Source organism: Pyrenophora tritici-repentis, chromosome 10 (genome assembly GCF_003171515.1).
Source record: "Pyrenophora tritici-repentis strain M4 chromosome 10, whole genome shotgun sequence".
In the NCBI taxonomy this organism is placed as follows: domain Eukaryota; kingdom Fungi; phylum Ascomycota; class Dothideomycetes; order Pleosporales; family Pleosporaceae; genus Pyrenophora; species Pyrenophora tritici-repentis.
Genome location: NC_089399.1, coordinates 3,464,692 through 3,492,569, shown reverse-complemented (window position 1 = coordinate 3,492,569; position 27,878 = coordinate 3,464,692). Strand labels below are relative to the sequence as shown.

At 51.3% G+C, this 27,878-nt stretch overlaps 6 protein-coding genes across 6 annotated transcripts; 1 reads left to right on the top strand and 5 right to left on the bottom strand.

Moving 5' to 3' along the window:
* Positions 1-584: 584 nt before the first annotated feature.
* On the bottom strand, positions 585-1,038 carry PtrM4_051680 (RpmG, Ribosomal protein L33; the record flags this gene model as incomplete). The annotated part of the gene is made up of 3 exons (XM_066104921.1): positions 585-631; positions 790-906; positions 1,026-1,038. The coding sequence occupies 3 exons, from the start codon at positions 1,036-1,038 to the stop codon at positions 585-587; spliced, it is 177 nt and encodes a 58-aa protein (XP_065959485.1).
* A 5,531-nt stretch (positions 1,039-6,569) lies between these two features.
* PtrM4_051670 (Skp1 domain containing protein) lies at positions 6,570-7,263 on the bottom strand (the record flags this gene model as incomplete). Its single annotated transcript, XM_001936940.1, has 3 exons — positions 6,570-6,835; positions 6,891-7,055; positions 7,191-7,263. 3 exons carry the CDS (start codon positions 7,261-7,263, stop codon positions 6,570-6,572), a joined length of 504 nt encoding a protein of 167 aa, XP_001936975.1.
* Positions 7,264-7,444: 181 nt separating this feature from the next.
* On the bottom strand, positions 7,445-7,698 carry PtrM4_051660 (uncharacterized protein; the record flags this gene model as incomplete). Its single annotated transcript, XM_001936939.1, has 2 exons — positions 7,445-7,592; positions 7,646-7,698. The coding sequence occupies 2 exons, from the start codon at positions 7,696-7,698 to the stop codon at positions 7,445-7,447; spliced, it is 201 nt and encodes a 66-aa protein (XP_001936974.1).
* Positions 7,699-18,951: 11,253 nt separating this feature from the next.
* PtrM4_051650 (protein conserved in bacteria protein) lies at positions 18,952-20,870 on the bottom strand (the record flags this gene model as incomplete). Its single annotated transcript, XM_001936936.1, has 2 exons — positions 18,952-19,022; positions 19,085-20,870. 2 exons carry the CDS (start codon positions 20,868-20,870, stop codon positions 18,952-18,954), a joined length of 1,857 nt encoding a protein of 618 aa, XP_001936971.1.
* Positions 20,871-21,279: 409 nt separating this feature from the next.
* On the top strand, positions 21,280-23,994 carry PtrM4_051640 (rve domain containing protein; the record flags this gene model as incomplete). Its single annotated transcript, XM_066104920.1, has 1 exon — positions 21,280-23,994. The coding sequence occupies one exon, from the start codon at positions 21,280-21,282 to the stop codon at positions 23,992-23,994; it is 2,715 nt and encodes a 904-aa protein (XP_065959484.1).
* Positions 23,995-24,590: 596 nt separating this feature from the next.
* Positions 24,591-27,524, bottom strand: PtrM4_051630 (uncharacterized protein; the record flags this gene model as incomplete). Its single annotated transcript, XM_066104919.1, has 1 exon — positions 24,591-27,524. One exon carries the CDS (start codon positions 27,522-27,524, stop codon positions 24,591-24,593), a length of 2,934 nt encoding a protein of 977 aa, XP_065959483.1.
* Positions 27,525-27,878: the final 354 nt, after the last annotated feature.

Here is a 27,878-nt window from a genome sequence, read left to right as displayed (position 1 = left end):
AGACCTCCATAGCTAGTTATAGCACTGATGGGTGGAGCCAGGTATCTTTCTTTGTAAATCCTTTCACCAGTCACGGGGACGAGTGTTGTGCGCGAGCCCTGAACTTCGGCCTTCGTTACATCACGTCCCCAGAATCGATGTCTTACCGTCTTCTAGATATCCGTCAAATGTGCAGAGTTCAATGCCCCACAGTAGCCATACTAGGCAGATCTCCTCATACGTTTGCCGGCGCAAGAAAACTAGGCTGTTTAGTCCTAAGCATGCGACAGGGATTTGATAAAGAAAAGCATCACTGTAGCGGTAGGAGAAGCGCCGGACATGATTCGCAGACGCAGTGTCTGGTGATTACTTTGAACGGTATATAACGCCGGGTCATGCTGACAGTATAGTACATTTTCGTACAGTGACGCGAATCGCGCAACGGCCTGTGATCGGCTGCCGAACGGACATTGTGTCTGTCACGTCCCGTTCCTTGTGCGGTAGATAATGTCCGTCTCACATGTCTTGTAACTTTCCGCTGGTACGTTCGTCGATCGCCGAATTTGATGGTGTCGTATGCGCTCGTTTCGTGGATAGTGGGCGGATCATTTCTTGCCGCGTTTCGCTTCCAGGAAAAGTACCTGTTTTCGCACTGCATGCTTGTCAGCGATGACACTGCGACTGTGACGGTCCATCATAGCCCCCACGATACCATTCTCGGCTCTTCATGTGGTCAAATTAGGGTTTGGGTTGTGGAGGCAGGCGCGATGCTTGGTGGCTGTGGAAACGGAAGGAGCGAAGGAGTCGTACCGATGGGGTCGTATTTCAGCATACTCAGAGGTTGATGCGCACGCGGTCTTTGCATCGTTCGGTAGTAGCCCGTCATGGCCATTGATATGAGGCGTACCATGATGGTACGGGACTTTGCTGTAAGGTACCGCTGTCAGCGCACGTTGTCGGGGACAGTGGAGGGGCATGTGGCCGTTGACAAACGGCGCTGCACGGTGCGCCACAGCAGACTGTGAAAGCAGAGAGTGTTAATATACCTTTCTTCGCCATTGCGACGCGCAATTGTGTGGAGTGCCGGCGTCAATGGTGGTAGTGTCGAACAGTATGACTTGAGCGTTGAAGCGGAAGTTCTGCGGCACCATGTTCGCCAACCAATCAGAGCTCATTGAGGTCCCATCGTCATCACTTTGGCGGCGTCGCGGATTTTGAGCAGCTTCATCTCTTCGTTTCCTTCCAAGTGCGGGACATGCGGGCATGCGCTGTGAGGGTCAATCCGGTCCTCTAGGTGTTGTAGTCGTCTTCCGTGGCTGCAGCTGTCGTGTGGGTCAATCGTGTGCTGCATGATTTCTCTCATGCTTTCGAAGGCTCACTCATGCTTTCAAGTCTTGAATAATTAGACTTCTCCAGATTTCAGCTGTACAACTGTCATCTTCCCACAATCATGTCATCTAGTGATTAGCATGGCCCCTGCACTAAGGATGACACGCGAACGGCATGCAGGAACGGAATAGGGAAGCTCAAAACGACAGACTCCAAAACCCATTTAAATTACTATAACAAATGTCGGAGCAAGGAAATCCGGTAGCCACGATGGAAACGTCCGTCCACGCAGCGGGGCCACGGCATATCCTTGCGTCCTACATCGCCTTGTCTTGAACATATGCTGTGTACGGTGCATGTTGGCAAAAAGAGCTGGTAAAAGGATGTCATGTCCTTGTTCTTGACGGAGAGGCATGCATTCGTTTTACTCTAGGCAGCGTGCAGTCTGGGAAAGGCTATGGCCTTGCGGCAGCTAGTCCCTCATGTGCTGCCCAAATGGGGGATTTGGTAGGAAAACCCGGGAGTGGGAAAAAAGATTGGAGATAAAAAATTATACAGATGTCGAGGGTATCGTAGGAAATGAGGAGGAGCGCAGGAATAAAAGAAATATGTGCAGACCTTACTGGTATCTTCGTGGTCTTGAAGAGAGTCACGTGGCGGTATGTGGACCTCCATACCACCTCAAAACAAAGACGACGGTCGTATGTTGGCTCGATGTAGTCTCCAGAGCTCCACAGTATGTAGCAACTCTGCAAACATCGATGAGTCTTCCAGAAAACCAAGGTCGCGGTCATCGAACATTCTGGAGTCTGCAGCTGCGCCAGCGCAGCTGCACGGCAGTGAATGCATAGAACAGCCACCAAGTCAGCACAATCCCAAATACGTGACCATCGGAAGCAAAAAGAACAAGACTCACACGTCGTCAACGTTCGCCCTACTTTCATGGCTGGTGTTCGAACCACTCACTATCCAAAGTCTAGCCCAAAAAAACACCAAGAAAATAGTGCATCTCTATGATTGAGCGTGTCATCCTTAGTGCAGGGGCAATGATAATCTTCTCTGTATCTTTTCATTGATCAATTGCCCGGAGGCGAAGACTGGTTCAATTGTAGTGTATATATAAGGCGATATGTCGTTGTGGTGTGTGGCGGGCGATCTTGTCGCGTGCGCGCAAACAAGGCAGCAAACTTGCATGTGACACATCCAGAAACATCAAAATGCCTTTTGAGATGACGTAGGCAGTTCTGGGGGCTTCAACAGTCATTGGATGCATATACTGTATAGGGTCAGTGAGGTGAGGCGATGAACTTACTTGCCTTCGATACGATGGGGCACCGATTACACCACCTGCTGACCACTGTGAGACGCCTTGCGTCAATGCTTTGAAGCAGCCTTGGGATGTGTTTTTCTTACGATATCTTGAATGCCGTGAAGACATGTCGTTGGTCGCGCATTTATCTGGTATGTCGTCTATTCGCGCATTCGTTGAATTGACAGGTAATCGACACCACAGGCTTAGGCCCTGCATCAAAGACGACATTGGAACAATCCGCAACACCAAGTCGCAAGCTCGAGAGGATGGATGCTGTCGCCACAAATAGAAGGACGTCGAAATGGATCTTCAGGGTGCCGATCCAGTTGCAGGCTTCGGGATGATACCTGTCGCAATGTCATCGAGTGCGCCTGAGCTAATATGAAGAAATGAGCTGACATTAACTTGGCTACCGCTAGCCCAGGCGATTTCCGCGTGAGACGAGACTGAACACCTGACAGTGTCGAAGCTGGCAGTAGGAACAGGAAGTACTAATCTCTTGCATCGGATACCAGAGGTGCGACTTCCCAGCGAAGCACTTCCACCCCGGACGACACCTCTCAGTTGCAGAACGATTCAATCGTCCAGAAAATCACGCACATGATAGGCAGGGTGTATGCGGTTAGGATGATGTTGTCTTGAAGGTGACAATGTACTTACCGTCAAGTTTCGCAGCAGTCAAGGAACTCATGTCGGAAGCAGGAGGCACCATGCGGTTAGTATGGTGATGCTTCGGAGGAGTCGTGTTGCTTACCGTCAAATCTCGTCAGTCGAGTCGCAAGGTATAAGCGACGACATGCGGTTAATATAGTGCTCGTTCGAGGGATGCAAGGTACTTACCGCCAAGGTGTTGAGACGGTTGTGAAGGAGATGAGCAAAGACAAGCGGTTAGTATGCAACTGCCGCGAGGGTACCGAAGTACGTATCGTCGGGCGATGGGATACAAGAGTGAGAAAACTCGGTAGAGCTCTCTTCAAGATCATGTAATCGATGGTTCTTCAATTTAGTGCGCCAAGGATGGGTACAGTGGTACTATAAAGGAGATGAAAATCTTAGCACGCACACCAAAGAATCCATCTCCTATATCTCCCATAACAAAATGAGCCGCGCGACCATCAAAGCCAAGCTTGCAGCCAAGTGTCGAATGATGGCCGCAATGAGAATAGTCGGAAGCGGAAAGGTTGATTGCGAGTATGGGACGCCGAATGATTAGAATATTGCTGTCTCAAGGGTTTCGCTGTACTTACCACCGGAATAGTCGTTGAGACGGGCGAAGTAGACGCAAAGGAGCCGGAGCCGGGGAAGTAACCATGTTTTGTGGGTATACCCGCGGTTAGGGTGATATTGTCTCAAAAAAAGAGCGAAGTGCTTACCGTCGAGCATTTCGCGGAGGCTGTTAGAGGCAAAGACGGCTTATGCGAGGAGTGAACGGCATCGGATGTATGAGACTGGCGGATACATGTTGTCGTGAATAGCGCGAAGCTTTCAGCATCGACCTGCCCAGGCCAATACGACAAATGCGAAAAGAAGAAGAAGATTCAAAAGAGGAGGAGTGCGGTTAGGATGATGTTGTTTCAAAGGGAGCGAGGTACTTACCTTCGAGCGGCTCGCAGTGCGCACTTGCGAAGGAGATGAGCGTGGAGATGTCTCCCATTATGGATAATGGGAAGCCGTACGGTTAGCAGTATGTCCGTTTCGAGGGTGGCAAGGTATTTACCGTCAAGTTGCTGTTGCGAACAGCTGGGAGGGAAAGGGCGGGGGAGGCGAGGAGGAGAGAAGATACCTGTTTCACCGCGCGTTACAAGTGTTCGAACGTTGAAGAGGGAGGGGAAGGTAAGTGAAGGGGAAAGGCAAATGGTCAGGAAAAAAGTTACGTACCGGGGAGTGACCTCGCCTCCGAAGCACGAGGCCACCCAAGGTGAAGCCGTCGCTCAAGATCTCCTCGCGGAATCGAAGTGCAGCAGCAGAGTTCCATCAAACTCCTGACCGTATCCAAAAGTTATATGAATGTATGGATGAGAAGAGACCAAACATTCCATGGCCCGAAGGCGGAAAGCTAGGCATGAAATCCACGCCGCCGGCACCCAGGTTGTCCAGTATGTCGTCGCGAAGTCCGCAGAGCAGAAACGATCGGACACGAGGAGAGAAGCTAGAAAACCTCGCTGGACCCTAGGTATTTGGCAGCCACTCATCTCGGGAGTCGTTCTGTGAGACGTCACTATGTGGCAGTGGTCTCGGGTAAACGCAACTCCCTGGTTGTGTTTCTCTTGGGACAGGGACAGCCAAGTTTGGCAGGATCCGTAAGAAGACAGCGAAGTTCTGATGAGGAAGAAAACAAGGAATCGGGACTACTGGTCAAATGAAGGAACTCACAATATAGTTTTGTCCGTTGCGGACGCTCGGGTTCGGTGACGGAGAAGAAAGGTGGGTAAATAGGATCTGGAATGAAAAGACAGCGAAGTTCTGATGAGATAGAGGACAAGGACTCGGGGATGTTGGTCAAAAGAAGGATACTCACAACGTAGTCTGTCCGTTTTGGATGCTCGCGGTGGGTAGCGGAGAAGAAGGATGGTAAAATCTGCAGGAGAAGACAGCGAAGTTCTGATGAGGTGGAGGACAAGGACTCGGGGCTACTGGTCAAAAGAAAGACACTCACAGTATTTTATTGGTCGTTGTGGATGGCCGTTCCAAAGATACAATCATTTCTCTGCCAGAGGCGGATTCAGGTACGTGATCGAGCCTGACGAGCAGACGGTGGTGGGTGATGCAATGCAGGCGGGTGCTTGGATGGATGGTGCGAGGAAACCAAGGAGAGCCAGTCAAAAAGGCTGAAGTCGTATACGCGGGAAAACCAGGCGAGCAGGCATGGATAAAGATCGTCAGTGATGTGCCTCTGATCTCGAGCAATTGGTCGGAAGTACTTACAGCGATGGGAAAGGGGAGCGCGACGCGCAAGATACATATCCAAAGTCAGTGGGGGCCATTGTCTTCGAGCAACTGGTCGGATGTACTTACAGCGCGTCCGAAGGCGAATTCTACCTGAGTATGAAGAAGTGACCTTCATCAAATCGTTGCCGGAGACAGTGGTCGAGATACCGCCAGGTCCAGATCCTGACCTTTGGTGTTAAAGCTGACGAGGGGTGCTGCCATGCTGTATCGCACATGCCAAAATGGTGCTTGCCAAATACCCAGGGAATATTGCCAAAGTGTTAGCTGTGGAATCTAATAGAGGAAGAGATGGTACTTACCAAAAGACCAAGAAGAAGAATAAGGAGCTGATCGTCGAACACTGCCATATCACACATCACATACGCAATCAAGGATACTGAGTATGGAAAAAGGTTTTCTGTGAAAGGTTAGCGAGTGCTGACAATGAATAAGGTAGTGGGGATACTCACATTCTCTAGCACTACTCATCCAACAGGAGAGTTTCTCACAGGTTCGACTTTGTGGAGCACCTAGTGAATGGTCTCAGGAAGCAGACCTCGAATGTAAACGTTGGTCTCGCCAGTCTTCATCCTCATAATTGCCTTTGCGAGCGAAACATCTCCGATGAGCCGATGTTTTGCTCGTCAATCTCCAGTGTCCTGGTGGGCAGATCGTCCATCCAGATGCCCGTTTGGCACCCATAAAACAGTTGATGCTTGCAGAAGCCATATAGCACCCAGGTCGTCCCCAGCAGAGGGCTACCGCAGTGGCATCCCAACGTGATCGGGCTGGTGCAGCTGCCTCGGGGGCTTTGATTTCCTCAACTGCGGGTGAAGAACGCTCGACTTAAGAGTAACATTGGGCTCTTCTGTGGAACAGATTCAATTGTTCCAGTATCATCGGAACGTACTGGGAACACAACGGGAATACCACCTCCCACTGGCTTCTTGCCAGTCAGGTCAGCAGCGTTGCTCAACCACCATAGGTGTTCCGTTCCGTCTTGCCCTCATTGCTCTTCCAGCTAGTGACGGTAGCTCCAAAGAGCAGCAAGGAAACGCTCAGACTCTTTGCCAGAGCCGTTGTTCCACATCTCAGACGGGACAAGATGGATGAGATAGGCATGGAAGAGGATGTCCTTGTCCGTGGGAGGAGGTGTGGTAGTAGGAGAAGGAATCTTCAAGTTCTTGATAAGACCGAGGGTGGTCTCAACACCACCACGATCTTTGATCTTTCGTTGCGGTGGTGTTCGCACCACTCGAGCACCTTCTTCATGATAGCCTCGTTGATCTGCGACTTGTTAGTAACTATGCTTCGATATAGAGGAGATGATGAGGGGAGATACATATGATTGAGAACGAAGCGGACTCCTGATGTTGCCTTGTGCTTGTTATTACTAGGCTTCGGCCGTTAAGCTGGACATCCTCCATGTCGTCGTCTGCGTCGTCGACGGCGATGGAGCTGACGTAGTCGCCGCTGTTTTCGCCATAGAGCTCCTTATCACCTGCCCCTGCAAGCGATTGTTTGTTGTTGGATGTGTCCCCATCGGCAGCGCGTATAAAAAACCTGCTCAACAAGGAAATGATCTTGTAGGGAAATTAAAGATATTTTCCAACTCTTGCAATCCCATTCGTGGAGTAGCAACCAGCTTTGCGCCGTTGGCCCTCGTGCACGAGGGGCCCGGTGGTCAGCTGGGGGTTGCTGCTGTCTATTGACATTGTTAATGTCAGGCGAAATTGTCGCTGGCAACAACAGGGTTATGACCAGTCTGGACCCTGGTATGAGACTTTGGTGATATGTTGAACAGCAATCTGCTCCCAGGGTCCAGACTGCTCCCAGAATAGCTGAGAGATCAGCATTGGCTGGAATGTACCAGGCAATTCGAATCCACGAGACCGCTCAAGTGACTTCTTCCCAATCAACGGTCTCGTTGCGCGTTAAGTTCTTGGGTACAGGAAGTAAGGACGTGTCATCCTCTTTCAGTCCCACAAGCTCCTTCGCAGCTTTTGCATCTTCTTCAGTATCTTTCTTGTCATCGCCCTTGCGACTGTGAGAAGCCTTAGCGTCGCGGAAGGATCATTCTGTTGTTACCTCGTGTACGAGGGTGGGTCCTTCAACGCCTTTTTCGCCAAATCATGCATGTTCTTCGGCATCGTGGCTGAAAACAGAATGGTCTGACGATCGGGGCGGATGTCGGCAAGAAATCAAGATTGACGCTCAAAGCCCATGTCGAACATGCGACCAGCTTCGTCGAGAACAACGTAAGTGATGCGCTTGAAGCTGAGCACTCTACCATAATTACTACATGATTTGTTAGCTGCGTGTCCGAATTTAGGGGTAGGTATAGGTACCTACCTGGTAGATCAACTCGGTTTGCTTTGCACAAGGTTCTTGATCCGGAACTCTCGCTCGGCGACAGCGCGCTCCTTAAAGTGATGAATGTAGGCAGAGGCATCGTCGGCGAGCTTTGTGCCTTGCGCACTGTTCTGGCTCTCTTGCAGTTGGCAACAGTAGATCCCAGTTGTGACCTGTCGTGTATACTGGAGCTCTGTCTGCCGTCAACCTCTTGCGAGGCTGACGTTACCAGGAGGCGGGGACGGGGACCCAGAGTCAGATTTTGCCTCCCGCACTGCAATGTGTTAGATCAATGAGGGGCTGGGTATACGTACGTGTTGTGGACACTGAGTCACACCATGGAAGATGTGACAGTGTTGATGTGACCTGCTGCGATGGTGTGTCAGTCAAGGAAAAACGGAAGATAGAAGGGGGTACTTGCCAGCCATGCCACGCATGCTTGTTGTGATGGTGATTTAGTGAGATAGAACGAAGACGTAGTATGTTGGACGGGTGTGCGGATGTGCGGATGTGTGGAAGTCGATCGAAGGTGGGGATGAGAGGCCAAGGCCAGTCGAGTAGCTGTACTTGGTAGTCAGTCAAGGAGCAGAGATGAGAGAGGATGACACTTAATGATGAATAGCCTCAGAAGCAACTCAAAAGCTGTCGGACTGGCTTTTGCGTTACTGAAGCAGCCCACTCGACGCGGTCAAATGGGGGCGACAGTGACAGCTGGAGGTGAACTGTTAGCTACCGAAGCACTACGACAAAGGAATTGTAGTAGTAGCTGAGAGCAGGATGGGTTTGAGCCTGTGTCAAAGGTACTTACAAGAGTCTGCCTGGCCTGCCAAAGCGGGGTAGCCACTCGACGAGCGACAGCCTGGGCCAGCGAAGTTGCTGCCGCCTGGAGACCGTGAGGTAGAATATGACTCGCCGCAGTGAGTAGAATATCTGGCTCGTGTTGTTAGCCAAATACAGAGGCGGGGCGAGGAAGGGGCAAAGCTGTCAATGTCAGTGCCAAAGTTGGCAGCTGACCGGCGAAAGATCGAGCAGATACGTTGCAGCAGTGAACGGCTGTAGCGGAGGGTGTGGATAGAAGTAAGAAGCTCTTGTGGCTATGAGAAAAGGCAATTAGAAGACAATTTTGGGCGGCGGGGCTGGGTGTAAGTGGGAAGTAGAAGAGAGAAAGTAGGTGGGGTAAAAGATTGCTTATATGGCGTGGCCCCTGTGAGAGATAGCGGAGGTGACGACGAGTTTCTCGCCAGAAGTGTCATTGTGGGGAAGAAAGAGAGACAGAGAAGGAAAGACAGGGGTCTAGGCTGTTGGCCGCAGCACGGTACAACACCCACTGAGCCACTGCAACACCAGGGAAAGATATAGGAGGTTCAGAATTGCATCTTTAGATAGCTATATACTCTATGAATCTCCTCACGACTTACTGCAGCCTCTTATTTCTGTTGTGGGTTGCTGATTTTCAACTTCTCTGGCCGTGACGCTAGTGAGATGGTGCCCCAGAGCTGCCTCACCACCATGGCCTGTGCCAAGCCCTACGCTTGGTGAGACGCCTTCAGACCATAATGAGCTGTATGGGAAGATGAACGAAGTATATCTTGTATAGAAAAGCCTCCCTGGCTGCCATTGTAGTCCAGTAGCACAAGAACTATGCCTGCACAAATCTGGAAGCTTTTGAGACAGAGACGAGGCAGAGAGCAAAACAACTCAAGGCTGCGGCATGAGAAGTACACCAGAAAGCTTTATGGGCACATGAAGTTCTAGTCATTAGCAACACCATGCCCACAAGCCCCTGATGCTTCTAAATGTAACAACACAGCGATGTGGCTGGCGACATAACCAATCTCAGACTGTGTGGCCTCTGCAGCCCTTTCTGGAACACCTGGTGCCCCCCTACAGACTTTGTCATGATTTCAGAAGATAGACTCGTCTCTCTCTGTGCTTGGCAGAGAGCTGCATCATGCTTGCAGGGAGATCAACAGGCAGATCAAGACGGCGGCGTGGCTGATCTCAAGTTGCATGGCCTCCGCTGTGTCCTCCGCAACACCAGAGATCCCCATCTCTGCAACAAGATTGTCATGATCCCAACCACCAACCCCTTCACTACCCATCTCTCCCAGGCAACCTCATACTCAGACCCTACGGTACCCGAACGGCGACGACGCACGCTGCAGCATCATCGCCAGCATACCATACCATGAAGCAACGGTCTAGCGGCGACGCGATCAAAGGTACAACCAAGGCCAGGGTGACAGACGGACATAGGCATGCTTACAAACTCTTGCAAGGGAACATAGGACAACAGTAGACAAAGAAGTGAAGAATCTACCATTGCTACCTAAGCGTCACTAGTTGAGCATGCTCACAGTCGATTTGCTTCGAGCTCCACGACATCCACTTTCATACCCCTCCAACTTGGCGCCACCATACACAAAGTCCTCGAAATTTTGCAACGGCGTAGAGCTTTTACAATTCTTGGTGGCAGCATACTATTGCCTGAAAAGCCCGTGGCACCGCGCCAATAACAACAATGCGGAAATGGTTCGCTGTACACCCGAAACACCAAAACAACAAAAAAGGCATACCTGGAGACTCGAGACGCGAAGGTTTTCGGCGAATTATCTGGACAATGTTTCGGGTTGTATCCTAACACCAGGGTGCCAGGGCGGGTGTGCGAAAGCCACCTCTGTGGTGCTAAACGCAGGCTGGCAGGATCCTGGGCACCTTCTGCGTGGAAACATTCATGGTAAGCAGCTCAAGACACAAAGCGCCTAATCTCTGCTGACATGAAAACATTGACCTCTCTAGTCGTGTAAACCGAAGCCGCCGCATGAGTGCCACCTCCGCTAGTCAACAACTCCATGTTCGCCACAGCTCGAAAACGCACCACATCCGATACGACCCATACAACGGGCATGGCAGAAGTGGCGAGGCTACGAGAGGAAACACTATGGTTATCCATAATTGGATATCACAGCGGTAATTTGCGGCGGGAAGCTGGAGCGGCGGCAGCGCCAAATGGCCTTTCACATGCTCTGAGTGTGCGGAGCAGCATTCGCAACTCCATCGCCGGAATTTACTGCGCAAAGAAGGTCGTCCCTACTCGAGAGCTTCTCTTACAGACCTCGAATTCCTCCCGCGAACCATCCTGCCCATGAGCAATCCGTCTCGCCGTAATCGACATTGAGCGAAACAAACCCCAAAGCGATGACGCAGAATATTCCGAGGGAAAGGACACCGACGTAACAGGAAGCAGAGAGTAATTCCATGCATAAAAAATGACGACGAGAACCCGTAATAACCTCATGGCAGCAGCAGGGCCCGATGAGTGGCTTTGGTTGTCCATCTCTGTCTGCAAGCATGAAGTTGACGAGAACAACAGGCCTGTCCAGCGCATATTATTTTTTTCGGAGCACAGAGATTGGACCGTCTCCGTAGCAGCAGTCCTCGTGCGATACCTTCTCTTGCGCCTAAAGATAGCCTTCTTGGGCCCGCGGACTCCAAATCTTCGAGATGGCCGACCAGAAACGGCAACTTGAGGAAACAAGACGACGTAGACAAGAGACTGAAAAAGACAAGACGAGGTACGCAACGAGATCATGTTCACATCAAACCCAAATAGTTGTAGAAATTGGTAATGAGGAGTCAGAAACCTTCGCGCAACCCGACTCTTTTTTCCCGGCGACGGCAACGGCGAGAGCTTCCTTCGAGCGACCGGACATACCGAGCGACCCTACTCTCCAATGTACTAAGCGTTTCTGCCACGATCCGATCGACGATGGTCAACAACAGGGCGACAAAGGCATACAAGCGCGTCACGGAGACCAGAAAGAAAAGTGTCTTGGAGATGATGCGGTGCATACCTTCAGCACACGGGCACAGGCTGTGCCAGGTCCAACCGGCACTCTACACATGGCGGCCTCCAAACAGGGCATGCGTACGTTGAAGAACACAGCTCATAGAGACGCACCTGGTGGTGGTCCGATGCGACACCAGCTGCCCAGAATACCGCGCGTCCGAGTATCTTCGTAACGGCATTCGCGAATTCCAAGCAAAAGCACATCCTAGATGCACTATAACGAGGAATCTCGGCGGTCGGACGAAACGGAGTATCCGAGACGCATCGTGCCTGGTCAACAAAGCGAACACAAAGAAGATATCAAGGTACATGGTTCCTGGAGTTCCGCTTTGCTATGCGTGTGTCTTCATCGCTCGCCCGTGTTGAACGCAGCGATGGCATCGCGACGGCGCGGAACGATGAGGCTTGACGAGGGCAAGACGCCCCTTCCGGCAAACATCAGCTAACCCTTTTCGTGACACAGTCCCGGCTCTTTCTCGGTCTTTCTCGGACGAACGCGCGAACGCGAACATCGTCGAACATTCCCCTCATGCCCGGAGGGAAGTGTCGAAAAACATCGGTGAAGCTCTCGTCGAAATCGTGTAATTGATGGTTCCTCGATTAGTACGCCAAGTTTCGGTACCATGGTACTGGAGAGGAGATGGAAATTTCGCGCTCACGCGAAGAGATCCATCTTCCTCATGCCCGGCAAAGTTCATGAACGCAGGACGGGTCAGTCATATGCCTCTCCTGGTCCATGGGATGATTCTGGCAGAGATTGAGTGCTGTTCCGTCTTGCGAAGACGTGGATTGATTGCCACTTTCAAATGCCTGTCAAAGTCAAGCGCGAAAAGCCTCAGCTGCAGCTGTAGTCGAGCATACTTACCACCGAAGAAGACGTGGCAGGAGACTCCATTGTCGACTGGCCCAAGAAAACGCGGTACCACAGTAACGCTGTGGTAGCCGCGCGCGATCTGAAACCTCTTGTCAGCAAGATCCATTAACTATGTATGCTGTAATGGTAGGTGAGGACAAGTTGCTCAGGTAAGATAAAAGGCTGTCGTCTCTCTGTCAAGATCATTCTCTCGCGGCCGTGCGGCCTATAACTACGTGTAATGACCTTTTCGAGGAGTCTCCACCGAGAGAGGATAAATCATCTTTGCAAGGGTAGGGAAGAAGGAGGGTTATTGTACATACCGTTAATTTGGTATGGCTAAGCCTCATGAGTCACAGATGGTGTTGCCCGGGATGCGCAAACCGAAGGTATGGGAGCTGCGTGCGCCGAGGGGAGATTGGTATAGCTGCATTGGCGAAAAGCTGAAATGGCGAACAGTTCATTCCCCGACGAAGAGCAGCGATAGCTCCAATCTGGACTCATCATGCGTTAGCAAAGCTCGGTCAAACTCTGAAGTAACAGCATCGAAAACATTTAAAGTTACTCAGCCATAAACCGAGCATGGGTACTTAAAACAGTCTTGACTACGGTAATCTTGCGATATTATCCCGGAGTCCCCTCTGGTTACAGGTGATCCGTGTTTATACACGCGATCCGTGTCAAAAACCATATTTAGACATTGAAGAACAGACTTTCGGGGCGACAGATTCATCTTTGCAACTGCTAATAGGGACAAAAAAAGAGTTATGGGCTTACTACAGATACTCCATTATGGCTGGACACGGGATGCGACGACATAGCACGCCTGACTACATTCCGGATATCCCAGCATTCTCAGAGCGAGGGGAAGGAGATTTGACTTGGAAGCTGAGGTGTCTAGACCGACACACCAGTACTGCTTGCGGTCAAGCAGTGAGATCGACGACGAGGCTCAACGAGCATGTGCGATATACGGGCGAAGATCGGAGCCGGTCGAGCATGGACTAGTCACATCCAAAAGTTCTGCAAAAGTTCAGCCACAATCTCGACACCAAAGTCAATAGCAATCTCGATGAGAGGCGCTCAGATATTCTTTTGGCATCATGGGATATCAGCAAGAAAAACCAATTGTTCATTACGGCGCTAAGTAGTAGTTAAGACGGGGCGCAAGTACTCACAAGGTTGAGGCTGCCGAATCCCGGATTTCACCACGGATCTTGAAGACCTAGATATGTATCAGCTGGTATCTAAGACGATGCGAAACGGTTTTTAGCGAAAAAAGATCGCCCAGAAAGAGTAATTTCGTACTCCGAGATATTCAGGAGACAAGGTCCTCGACATGTTGCGTAGAGCGGATACAAGCCTCGATGCCTGGCACGCAGTCTACTTCCTTTTACCAACGTATTTACAGCGGGTTTCGAAAACCAGGCATCGTTGCGATGAGTGAAGAGGGAAAGAGATGGAAAACTTACAGACGATATTCGGAAGCGTCGGTGTTGTCGCCGGTGATTAGACATCTATTGCTCTCGGTCAGTCCAGCTTAGCAAGAGTGACGGACTAGCATTGAGTGATGGAAAGACATCAGAAGGTGTGTGTTTTCATAGCCACATGCGGTTGCACGTGCCAGCTTCTCCCGTACCACCAAGGTACGTCCCCTCAATAATAAGAGTGATCATCATTGTCGACTTGTTGGGAGGTGGAGGGAAGTGCTTACCTATGCGGAGAAGGGTTTCATGCTCGCCAGCACTCGTACTGGTATCGCCACTAAAAGGTCGCATCAGCCGGTGATGCACCCAGGTTTTTGGGGTGCGAGATGCGAAACATCGAGGATCAGAAATCGTTTGTCATTCATAGAGGAACGTGTAACCCAGATAGTCATCATATCGAGCGGATCGCTCATCCCGGGAAAAGGAGAATACGCGAACGTACCGTATTTACCATCTGCGGACGGCGTCTTCACAAGGACCTAGGATTTTGTCAGTGTCTTCATGAAAAGATGCTGTACGGCTAGCGTCAGGTACGCGCTGGTCAGACAGGGGTGGTGTCGTCGTTTGGTAGTTCAGAAATACAGCCCTTGGATCATCATGCGATGCGTGGTGTTGAGAAAGAAGAAGAAAATCATAACGTACCATAAAAGCGGAATCGGCAATTCTATCTTGGCCTAAGCTCCGGAGTGGCTCTGCTGCGGTATATGGATATCGGGGAAGATATGGTGTGAGAAGACCCTCAGCGATAAGTGTCGATATACCATCATCGGTTGCCTCGGGGTTGTTGGAAAATGCCAGTGAGCGGCGACTTACCTGCAAAAGAGACCACATGTCGCATGCGTCAATCTGAGGTAGATGTCTGTCAGCTGAGTCACAGTGCAGACTTGCCCAGTGAAGAATGTACGAGCAAGGCCTCCCAGAATGACCATCGCTGTTCAGGAGCGCACCATCCTGGAAACCCCCTTGTTCCGCTCGCATACGCACACGCATACATGCTCCTTACCCGTCAGAGGTTGGTTGTAGACAAGCTTTGTATGGGTGTTGCGTTGCGATGTGGGAGTTGATGTAGCCTTGCGACAACTAGGGAAAGGGTATAGAAAACTCAGACTCGTGTAGTCTAAGGCTTGGTGTAATGAGGAGAGAGCAGAAAAGGAGTGACTTACCAGATTACAACTTCTGCTTTCCCATCTCGAAGGCGAGGATGCGAGAAATATCAAGGCCCATTGCCCATTGGGGGTGCCAGCCGTGTCGAATCGCGAACTACTTGGACTGTCAGCACAGGCAGCCATCTTGGCTGCCAGCATCACCATTTTCACCGCTCATATGTATGTATGAGTGCGACCAATCCATGTAATAGCAATTGCGGACGGACGCTAGCACATCCTGGTCGAGATCGCACGTCACCTGCATGACTGTAGCAAGCTTCCTCCTCGCCTGGAAGCGTTTGTCATCCTAGAAGATGATTGCCAATCTTCTGTATCGTTTCACGACTTCCACTCTCGCAGAAGCCGACAGTCATGCAGGTCTTTGTTGATCTTGGCGCATTTGCATCCGAATGACCGGATGCGTTGGGGTATGAAGATAGATATAAGGAATCGTCCTCACACACCCTACGCCTGCAAAGTATGGGGGAAGGATGGAGTAAGAATGAGTTATACGTACCTGGATGCGGAATCATCTCGCCGGAAGCTTGAGTTGAGGGTCAGTGACCGGCATGGTGGGCGAAACCTGTCTTGAGTGTCAGCCTAGCATCTCCAAAGCCGCCCCGAGTTGATCATTTTGATGCCGAAATGTACGAACGGGATCAATCCAACGAGTGACACATACTAGGTAAGCCATCCTGGTCAAGATCCCGTGTCGCGACGCACAGAGCCTCGGATTTTCAAATCTACACTCCCTCGCCAGAGCGCCTGCTAGTAGCAGGAATCTTGTACTTTTCCAAATTGCACTTCAACCATCTTCTGGAAATGCTACTGCGTTTTTGGTGCTAATATCGGCGCACTCAATAGTGTACGAGAAGAGAGATGAAGGTCTAGTCCAGTGCATCCGGCGCCTGGGTTGGGGTCTTGGAAAGAGATGATGTAAAAAATGTGGTGACATACCTTAACTGATAGGGCAAGACATCGAAGGCCCCGTACCTGAGGTAGCATAGAAGCTGCGAATGACTGATCAAGTGTCAGCATCTGCTCTCAAAATATGAAGAGAAGGCGACGAGTAACAAAATGTACGATAAGCGACAATCCGACCGAAGAGATTGGCAGGGCGAGTTGCCCTCTCCGACGGCACATATCCTTGGTCGATCGCGGTTTGAGACTCCACCTCTTCGCCAGGTGTTGGATTAGTTGTAGTTTTGGACTTTTTTGTCGGAGACAAGGAGCACTTTTTTTCTTTGAGTTCCACCGGTGTCCGGGGACCGCGCGTTGGTGTATTTCTTCTTGGCCAGCTACAGTGAACATGCACTATGAGGAAGTGCACCACTTTGTCGCTGGCCGTGAAACAAAGGGTGTAGAGGCATGCGAAGATAAGCAAAGAGATGGAAGACATACCTTGACTTGTCGCAAAGACAGTAAGGGGCAGCAGCACTTCTTAGCAGTGGCGCACATGCTTCAAGGCGCAATGTCACACACTCAAAGCCTGGCCTGTCGGTTGTCTGGCATCCCGAGTTGATATCGAGCAAATTCGTTCGCATCAACTGAAAGTACGGTGTAGTGGTATTTTCGAGCTGTCGATGTCGCGATTCGTGGAAAGAAGAAAGAATGCCGGACCTCCAATGAGATGCGGAAACAGAGGAAGTACACACCGTATGTCGAAGGCATATACCCGAACTACCTATGTGCTACTCGTCAGCTTTTACTCCAATGCGGCAATGAGAGAGCGAGAGGAAGATGATGTATCGTCAGCCAGATACGGCGTGGTGCCTTGCTGAGCCAGGCAGGACACCCAGCCCAGCATTGGAGATCATCGCATGCCTGCCGAAGCAGACATGAAGCAGCTCACTCCCAGCAAAAGGTCAGGTTGCCTGATGAAGCGTATTCTTATCCGGGCTTAATAAATCGTTACATCATGAGGAAGCGTATGACTCATGGGGGCCGGGCGTAAGTGAGGACGAAAAAAGGGAATCAATACATGCCTGGTGATGTGGGTTCGTGTGCGCTTCATGGGCGCTTCATGGGCGCTTCATTGGCACTCCATGAGATGAGTCTAGTCAACACCGACGATGAGAGAGACCAAGCCCGGACAGTGATGCCGATGCGCTGCCTGGATCTCAAGCTTCTCGTTGCGTGGTAACAATGTTAAGACTCGATGGCTCTGAAGTGTCCGACAATGTTCGAGGACAAGGGGAGTAGTCTGGTCGGACTAGAAGATGCATGACCAAATGGCAAGCAAAGGTCAAGCTGCCTGTAGGATTCTGGATTATTCAATGTTCTTATGAAGGAGGTGGATGAGTAGTCAATGCGGAGCTCCATGGTGGGATCGTCATAGATGCCACATGAGTACCTCGAGCTGAGGAGTAGGATCGAGTTGCGATGCGCCAACACCTGAGGGTATTGATATAGCCACTTTACCTGATCATATTTGTCGAGAAGGATTCTCGACAAGGTTGATGGGGTGGGGTGAGCTGGTGAGTCCATCGCTGCGAAGGTCCAGGCTGTCCCGCCTTTGCAATTAAAAGGCGTCGACGAGAATATTGATGATGATCTAAACAAAAGGCTCAGTCAGCTGAGAGCATTAGAAAAAGCTTCTTGTGGAAGGGCTATTGGTGAGGGAGCGGATACCATAAACGCTGTTGTTGTCACTGCAGCCTCTGCAGCCAGGCAACTGGTTCAGCCAGGCGAGCAACAAGAAGCTCTTGCGTCCTCTGCCGCTAGACGCTGAGATTGAGAAAGAATCTTACTTACCGATGAGTCTGGCCACCATCTCACCAAAGGCTTCTGTGGTTGTTGATGCTTCTGGCGGGGTAGAGGCTGGAGGCTGGAAAGTCAACACCAGAGCACCGAACTCGATCGCGGCAAGCTGTGCAAGCCTCTAGTATGCACGCCATCAGGCCTGATATAATCCCTCAGCTAATCGCGCAATCTCTTCGTGTTCGAGAGCGACATTGCTGTGAGACGAGCCAGGAGTGCTTTCGCGCCCACGAGTCGACGCCATCACTAAGTGACCGCAATGACTGAAGGCATGCAGCCAAAGTAAAAAGACACCAAGACAGGTATGAAGAGGTAATGAAGAAGCTCGGGAGCCTCAAAACGAAAGGTTGTTTGGGGAGTGAGTGGGATTGTGTGGGTGGCGAGGGAGAGACTCGAAAGGCCTTGTCATATAACGCTAGCGCCAAACAGAAGCCCTCACCGCCCGCCTCGCCACCCGGTGAAGCACTAATTGAGAGTCTGGAAACTCTTAAGGACTAGTATCAGTTCTGTACAGGCACAAAGAGAAAACCCCAAAAGAAATTGACTGCATTATGTCAACACCAGGGCCAGCGATATCATGTACACTTAATATCTGTATATGGGTTCCCCGCATACACTCATTTCTCTACATTAATCTTCCCTTTGCGCTGCCGATTCCTCCATAAGCATTACATATCAGGGCCTTCGCCGTATTTACCCATAACTACTATACCCCTTGAAACAGGACAGAACGAAGAAACGACTCGAGACAAACAATACTGCGCGACCTCGACATACAATGCAGCTGAGTAACAGTGCTCTGCCGCAGGTCTAAATGACCACATGCTATTGATCTGTATACACAGATCTCAACTCACCTTGTTGTAAAGCCGCTTAGTTGGTGACTGAGTGACCCCATAGGCAGATACACTGAGAGACTTTGTTGTCGCAACATCGATCCACGATCCTACATTCTTTTACCGCTTCCTGCCAAGCTCTTCGTCAAAGCGATCAGTGTAAATGTCTCCAGAGCTGACATTCTTCCTGCCTAGAAACACCGCGTTAGCTTAAGCCGATATGACCGCCATTATATCGGATTGGTACACATACTCTTACTCCTCGTCTGTCGAGCCGGAGAGTCCTGCGAGCGAGACGTAGCGTATGCTTGTGACGAAGGCCGTTGGCGGGAGGAATAGATGTCTTTTGAAGAGGTCATTTGGCCAGTGCGAGGCTGGACACTAGAGGTGATTGAGGCTTTCGGGCGTGACGATGAGGACGGTCCACGGGCATAGGGGGGCCCATTTTGCGCCTTCGAGCGAGAGCCAGGAACGGACAACTTAGATGCATGGGGACGTTGGTCAGCGGTGCCGAGACTCCTGTCCGCCTGAGAAGAATTGCGCGGCTTCTTGATACTAGAATCCCTATCTGAATCGCAGGGCGAAACCTTTCTCTTCACGATACGATCCTGTACTGCTGTGCCTACCTTCCGTTGCGATCCTGATTCAGCGGAATTCCAGGGATCATGTTGACTGTGCGTCTGCCTCGCTACTGACGACTTCGAGTGCATGAGGTCGGTCGTATCAACATTGCTGCTGCTGAACTTTCGGGACGCCTGTCCATATACGGAGTGTTGAGATGATACCTTCTCTGGGACAGAGTTACCGTTGCGTGACTGGGAGCGGTGCGAATTATGCTCCGGAGGCATCATGCGAGAAGCTGTATTGGCTTGTGATCTAGGACGATCATACGACTGAGATGATCGCAATTCAGCCACAGAGTCGCTCTCAGATTTTGATGAAACTTTAGCGACATGTTTCTGGGAGGACCCATGCTTGGGGTAGCTGCACTCACGGCCACGAAGCATTGGTCGAGACGTCGGTTGGGCCTCTCTCTGCAGTTGTATCAGATCTTCAGAAGCTATGCTGCTGAAATCAACTGAGCTGGAATCTCGGGGCCTCTGTTCTTCTTGTGAGGCGCGAGCTAGCCTCTCCTTGAAGACATGCTGCGACATTGATAAGGCACCGACGTCTTGGGTTTCCGGAACTAGCCCTGGAAGTCCCAAAAATGGCATAGTTCCCTGAGTTTCCGACACAAAGTCGGCCTGGCCAACCATGGAGAGATCAGGTTCGTCATCGAAGAATTCCTTGCTTCCAAGTGGATCCTCGAACAAGCTCTTGAATACGCCTGAGTCATCATCTGGCGGTCGAGAATCCTTAACTTGGACTACTGAGAAGAGGTTGTCCGCTCGAGAGTCCAGTTGGTTTGGCGCCCCGGGCACTGATTCATTGAGCCGACTGACTCTCTTACGATTCTTACTCCCCTGATTGGGTTCAGAGAGAGCTCTCTCAATGAGAGCAGTCTGTGTCTCTTGGTCCCGACCGAGACGAGGTCGTTCATGCAGTGTCTCTTCCAGGACTTTGATCTTTTCCTGGTACCTACTCTCCAGGTCAAAAAGTTTTGATGCGGCTATCTTTTGGTCAGATGCGATCTTAGCCATGTGCTGGTCCTTTGAGAGCCGTGCATCTGACTCCGACTTCTTCAAAGCAGCTTCTGCTTGCGACAAACGGCGGTTCAAATCTTCGATCGCTCTGTTGTGGTGTTCCATGAGTTGCTTATTCGCAGTGGCCGCATCTGATCGGGACTTGGACAGATCCGCATCGCTTGTGGCGCGTAGCTCAGCCATCTCCCGTTGCAGTCGACGCTCCTCATCAATACAAGCCTTTTTCTCAGCCTTCAGCTTGTCCTCATTTTCATGGGCTTTTCCAAGTCTGGACGACAACTCATGGTTCTCTTTCTGAAGAGTTATGAGCTGGCTTGGTGAAGATTGTGAAGATTGGAGAGTACTCTGCACCTCTTGTCGCAGCTTTGCGATCTTGCAATCAGTATCCCGGTGCATAACCTCTAAGGTCGATTTCTGCTGAGAAGACTGGGCATGTAGTCGATCGTATGAGTCCTGAAGGTCGGTTGCTTTCTTAGTCGTGTCTGCATAGTGCTGTTCCAGCTTGACCAGATCTTGTCGAGACGCGGTGAGAGCCTTCACTAGTATTCACGGTGAATCAGGCTTCCCGTGCTCTGATTGGCCAGGCACTGATTAGTCAGCTGCTCCGTGCGCGCACCATAGATATTCTCTCTTCTCCCGTAGCTCCAATACAACAAGTTCACGCACGTTTCTCCACCTTCATCAGGTTATGAGCCCTCCTCTATCACGATAAAGTGCTCTAGAGGTGCGATTTCCGCAGCAGCAGAACCGATCAGTTGAACACAACATCAGTCACTCGCGCGACGACGACGACGATAAAGTCACGATGGCGCCATCCACAGCGATGGACGCGATCCCAAAGCTACAAGCAGATGGTAGCAACGCTTACCACTGGGAAGCAGCATTGAAGCTGTACGCAAATATTCACTCTATCGGAGGTCTACTCGACGGCAGCTACGTGGTTCCATACCCAGAAACACCTCACTATCAAACTGAACCGACAACTACGTCATCGGCATTCAACACGCCACAACTTCTGCTTGACGCTCAACAACGCGTACGAGCCCACAACAAAGAAGTTACTACACAGTACGACAAAGACTGTGAGCTCTATCGTATCTACAACTCCCGAGAATCGTCTCTCACCTTGGCCATACTTAATACAGTACCAAGATCAGTATGGGACAACGTCATGAACCTGCCTACTGTAAGGCAGAAGTACGAAGCTATTACCGCACGCTATCGTGAACAAGGCGTCACTGAAGAGTGTACTATCTGGGCAGATTTCTTCAAGCTGAGAGCTCAAGACTGCCCCTCTACAGCCAACTTCACCGACAAGTTCAAAGCAGGACTTGCAAAGCTTGACGTCATCGCAGACTGTAAGCTATCTAACAAAGCTCGAGTGTATCAGTTCATTCTTGCTATCAACAACGCCTACCCGGACTACGGACGCGATCGCCGCGCTGATCTGCGCCGCAACGTTACTCTGAACGTCGATCGCATGTGTAGCGAGCTTATTGACGAGGCCCGCCGCGACGACCCAATCAAGACCATTAACACGTCTATCCGAGCTTCTGGGGGTGACAACAACCGCAGTCAGCCTCTTAGTGATAACAACGACGCCAACAGAAGCGCCACCCGTGGCCGCGGCAATCGAGGCAATGGGCGAGCCCAGCGCGGACGAGGTAGAGGTTCTGAGGGTGCGACTCAGAGACCTACAAATACCTCCCCATACTGCAAGCACTGCGACTGCAACCATACTGGAGGAGGTGATAACTGCTGGTACACCTTTCCTCACCTCGCCACTGAAGCCTGGCGTCAGCGCCAAGCTCAACAACAAGGCAAACAACAGCCTACTAGCACCAACGCCGCAGCTATTAATGCTGAAGGCTTTGCCTTTACAACGGTTCATTTGTCAGAGAAGGTACAGAGTCTCACCAAGGAGACCTCTAACTTCAAACAACGATTCATTATCGATACTGGAAGCAGCGATCACATCTGCAATGATCGCAGCAAGTTCCAAATTCTACACGACACTGCTCCTGCTACAATTAATACTGGAGCCGGACCTATTACTGCTAAGCAGGTAGGTACCATTCAGATCACTGTCGTCACGTCAGAAGGTGTACTCAACAAGGTCTCCTTCACTAACGTGCTATACGCTCCGGACATGTTTGTATCAGTCCTCTCCCACTCTAAACTACGAGCGAAAAATCTCTATTACCACGGCTGGGACAGCAAGCTGTACCTCATGCCATCACAACAAGAGATCGCCTTCACACCTGAGGTCGACAAGATCCCTACGCTCCTCCTCGCCAACACAGAGCTTGAGGCAGCTCGCGCGTTTGCCTTTGCAACCGCCGCGACCACCAACCCAACAGGTGTACTCGCTCCCTATCGCGAGATTACTCTCCAAGAGCTCCATGAGCTGTTTGGCCATGCCGACCCTAAAGCTCTTAAGCTTCTTGTCGCTAACACCACCGGCCTACGTCTCACTACAACACAGGCATTCTCATGCGAGGCCTGCATGTTATCCAAATCGAAGAAACAGATCTCACGACGGTCTCCAGCCCGCTCAACGACGTTCCTCCATCGTATTCATATCGATATTGTTGGACCAGTGACGCCCGAAGGTGTCAACGGTGAGCGCTACTGGATACTGTACACCGACGACTACTCACGATACCGCTGGATTGATTTCACAGACTGCAAAGCAGCAATCACATCTAAGCTTATACAACACCTGGACAAGATGGAAACTCAACACCACGTTCGAGTGTCGATCGTTCACATGGACAACGACAACATGTTCCTCAACCAGACGACTAGGCGTTACTTCAAGGACAAAGGCATCATCTCCGAGCCTTCCACCGCCTATACACCCCACCAGAATGGAGTCGCTGAAGCCAGCAACTACGTAGTGGAGGTCCGAGCGCGCACAATGATTTTGGCAGCGCCTCACATATCTAAGACATACTGGCCATACGCAGCCCAGTACTCCATCGACGTCCTTAATCATAGCGTCAGCTCTGCTGTACCAGACAGTAAGACACCAAGACAGCTGCTATTTGAGCACATGAAGGTTGCAAACCCTGTGCCTAATCTATGCTCCTTCCGCACCTTCGGAGAAGCTGGGTACGTCCATCAACCAGTACAGCGACGAGTTCAGAGCGCCAAGTTTGAACCACGATCGGTCAAGATGTACTTCGTCGGTCGAGAAGGATCACGGATCTACCTTATGTGGGATCCAGTCACACAGTCCATACACCGTACGAGCAGTGTTGCTTGGCCTAAACACGACGTCAAAGCTGTAGTCCAAGAAGACACAGCTACAACCGAACCGGATCAATGCTTCTATATCCAAGATCCACCGCCAGCACTAGATCCCTCTTCATTTCCACACCATGAAGTCTCTCTCCCGGAGCAAGGTAGTGGTTATGTATTCGACGGACTAGAGGCTGAAGCGCAGTCTAGCTTTGACTTTGACGCGGACATTGACAACTATAACGTGTCCGTGCGCGTGATGCGCGGATTCGCGTGATGCGCGGGGAACACCATATCCACTACTTCAAAAATGAAGCTATTAAGCCACGTATATAAGCTGTTATTATACGAATTTATAGAGGGGGAGTAATTAGATGCTTGCGATCAACTTGTACTATCTATATTTTGATGGGAGGTTGATGTTGCGGCCACGTGATGTGAGCTTTGATGTTGATGTTGATGTTGATTATGGTTTAACGCCCTATCTGTAACCTCCCATAGGGTATTCGGGCGGGTCCCGCCGTGGTCTTATAGTGCTGTCGCACTTGCCTCGTGGAACCTATTCCTAGGTGTTTTGTATCTAAGGGGAGTGATGTCCTGCCTATATACATGTTCGTGAAAAGGACTCCCGCCATTTGAAGCCGTTTTCCTACAATATTCTAGTATTTCGTGGCTTGCGCCTTTGATCGATGCAGTACAGTAACTGCTTTTTAGAGAGAGAAACGAAAAAGTAACAAGAGGCAATTTGAGATATAATAAAAGGTTTGAGAGAGAGCGTGTGGGTTGTGGCATCTATGCGGCGTTTTGCCGCGAATCCTACACTGAATAATGCCAAGGAATTCAGCGGGTCTTTGTGAAATTCAAAAATAGAAATCACTCGTCATAGAAGGAGTTCGTTACCTTCACGAAGGTCTCGAACTCTTGTGGCTGGTCTATTAATTGCGCGAGGTACGCTAGGCCTTCCTGTCTTGTGCGAGGGGGCACGATGGGGCGTAGAGGCCACTTCTTGAAGTGTGTTGTGGCTCTCTTGCAGAACACTAGGTGTTCTGGCGTCTTGGGCCTGCCGCATAGGCATTTCGAGGTATCCTCGTGGTTGAATTTTCGGTGGTACCATTCAAAGTCGCCATGCGTTGAGCGTATCATAAGGACTTTCGCGAGTATCCTTCGGGGTAGCCATAGCGCTGCGGGCGTGCGCCTAGTATCGTATGGCAGCTGCCATTGCGTGTACCATGCTGATAGCCTACTGCTCTTATCCTTCCACCAAGTGTCCCTTGTATGTTCGAGGAGGCGGCGGCCTACTGTTCGTATACCGGATCTTGTGGGGGAGGCGGCCATGCCGTATGGCTGGTGCGGGTCTTTGGCCTCGTTGTCAGCCAGCTGGTCGGCGAGTTCGTTTCCAACAATCTTCATGTGTCCCGGCGCCCACCGCGTTTTCACGCTGTAGGCCTCCATAGCTCCATGAATTTGGAGGAACGCCCATTGGGAGGAGGCAGGGGCGGCTCCGCGTATGCCCCATATTACCGAAGTGCTGTCTATGCAGAGTACGATCTCCCTCTGGCTAGGCAGTGAGAGTTGTAGTGCGTGTTTGAGTCCTCTGCACGCGCCTATAGCCTCCGCATCGAAGACGTGGCTAAGGGCATTTAGTGAGCCTTGTCCAGTCGCCACGGCGGCCTGGCCCTGGTATATAGCGTACCCGTAAGTGACCACCCTTGTACCGTTGATTTGTTGTTCAGACCCGTCTGAGAAGACAGTGATTGTCTCTTGTCCAAGAGACTCCCACCAGATGGTGAAATTCTGGGCAGCAATGTCCTTTCCTTGCCCTTGCGTTGGGTCCTGCCTCGACCCGTATGAAAAGTGAGGGCTGGCTAGGACGTTTCGGGGTGTGGCGGGTAGCAGTTGTGCTACGCGCTGAACCTTCGATCTTGGTATCCGTCGGTTGCCCGCTGCGCGTCCTCGTATGACTAGTGGCAGTGTAGTTCTATTAGTAAGTGGGTGCTTGTCGTCTATCGTGCGTAGGTGAACCGCAAAGCGGAGCTTAGCCTCCTCCAGCGCCACCTGTGCCGACGGCATCGCAGCTTCTCTTAGCAGTACTGCGTTTGGTGTTGTCCTCCACGCAGGGAGGATTGCCTTCGTGGCTGCTACTAGTGCCTGATCTATCGTGGTTAGGTGCCAGCCTACCCTAGTGCTGACCGTGGGTTTACGGGAAACCCTTGCAATTCGTGGGTTCTTCGTCCTGCCCTCGTACCATGTTTCGGCTCCGTATAGTAGTATGGGCAGGATACATGTTATGGCTGCCTTGCGTAGCGATCCTGCTGGAGGGCCGTGGGCTGTGTTGGCGAGGCTCCGGAGGTGGTTCGCTACTTTCCTGGCTTGCGCCGCCCTTTCCGCGACGTGCTTCTTGAAAGTTAGTCTCCTATCAAACCACACCCCAAGCCAGCGCAGCGCTGTCTGGCTTCCCCCCTGCGCAGGGGCTATAGGGTGAATTGTTTGATCTTCCAATTGGATTGGCGGCGCATGTAGTCCTTTCTGGCGCGTGAGGTGGATCAGCTCCCGTTTCTCTGGTGCAAACGTGATCTTGTTCGCAGCTCCCCATTCATTGATAGATTTGAGGTCCTCTGCTAGCAGTGCGACGTTCTCGTCTAAAGAGTGGGAGACCCGGTATAGGTTGATGTCGTCGGCATACCCGAACCGGAGTTTTCGGTCCTGGTTGAGTAGTTCAGCTAGGTATAGGGTGTATAGGACCGGTGATAGCGGCGATCCCTGCGGGGTGCCGCAGGCCACTCGATGTACAGGTGTAGTGACATTGCCTAGGCGTACTCGCACCCTCCTTTCCGACAGGAAGTTCTGGATAAATTTCCGGAGTAGGGGTGGCCACCCTTGTTGCCGCATTCGGTGTAGTAGCCTGTTTTTCAGTAGCGCGTCAAACGCCCCTTGGACGTCTAACGTGAGCATAGAGACATGCTCGTGTCTTGACCAAGCCATCTCCACGTCGTGTGTGAATGCGGTCGCCAGGTCCATCGCAGAGCGTTTTGGCAGCGCTCCACCGTGCTGTGGGCTTAGGATGTCAAAAGCCATAGCTGTGTGTGCTATGCGCCTTGCTATGATACGCTCGAGTCCCTTCCCTAGACAGGACGATAGGGCAATTGGTCTCATTGATCTGGGTGAGGACTTATCCTTCTTCCCGACTTTGGGTATCATGGCCACTTCTACCGTCTTCCAGGCGGCTGGGTAGTGGCCTTGTTCCATGCACGCCCGGTAGATGCCTAGCACTAGGTGTCTAATGTGTTCCCAGCATGCCTTTAGGAGTCGGACGGTCACCTGATCGGGTCCTGGGGAGGTGCTAGATACTCCAATCACGTAGCGTTCAGTCTCCTCCATCGATATGTATGTGTCCCATGGTAGTGGCGTGGTTTGCGGGTCGTTGTCAAGAGGCGGTGGTTCTAGGAGGTCGTCCTCCGCCGAAAAACGGTCGAGGATTGCCTCTCTAAGTGCCTCAGCTTTCTCGAGTGGTGCTGTGATTGTCCTACCTTCGATTACAAGTGGGGTGTCCCGTTGGTCGAATGATAGTTTATGCCAGCCTACTAGCTTGTATAGATCTTTGTCGTTATTACAGCCGTCTATGCGCTGCTGCCAGTACGTTCTCTTGGCTTTTCGTACCGTAGCTAGGAACGCACGGGTGGCTTCTGAGGGGGATTGGCCATAGTCCGACTTTTCCTGGATATGCCGCTTATACGCCACTCTACAGTCCTCTGTCCACCATGGGGCGGAGTGGCCTTTTTCTCTATTTGGTGTTCCCGCCGCGTGCATTGCATCTCCTATAGCTTGGGTGATTCTAGCTATGCTTGCGTCGATTACGTCCGCTGGGGCGCTATTGCTAATTGGCTGTACGCCTACTGTGTAGAGTTGAACTAGCCCGGCAAACCTATCTATGTTTCTCTCGTGGACCCGGTAGTGATGCTGTTCTAGCACCGCTCTCCCTCGGCTTGGAAGGACAGTCACTAGGGTGAAATGGTCTGACCCTGTATACATATCTTCGCGGACTGTCGTTCTAGCGAAGGGTATATTTGAGAAGGATACGTCTAGCACGTGTCCCGCCCGATGTGTTGGGTTACCTGCCTCGCCGATGTAGGGTATGTCGTTCTGAGTGGCCCAGCGGGCGAT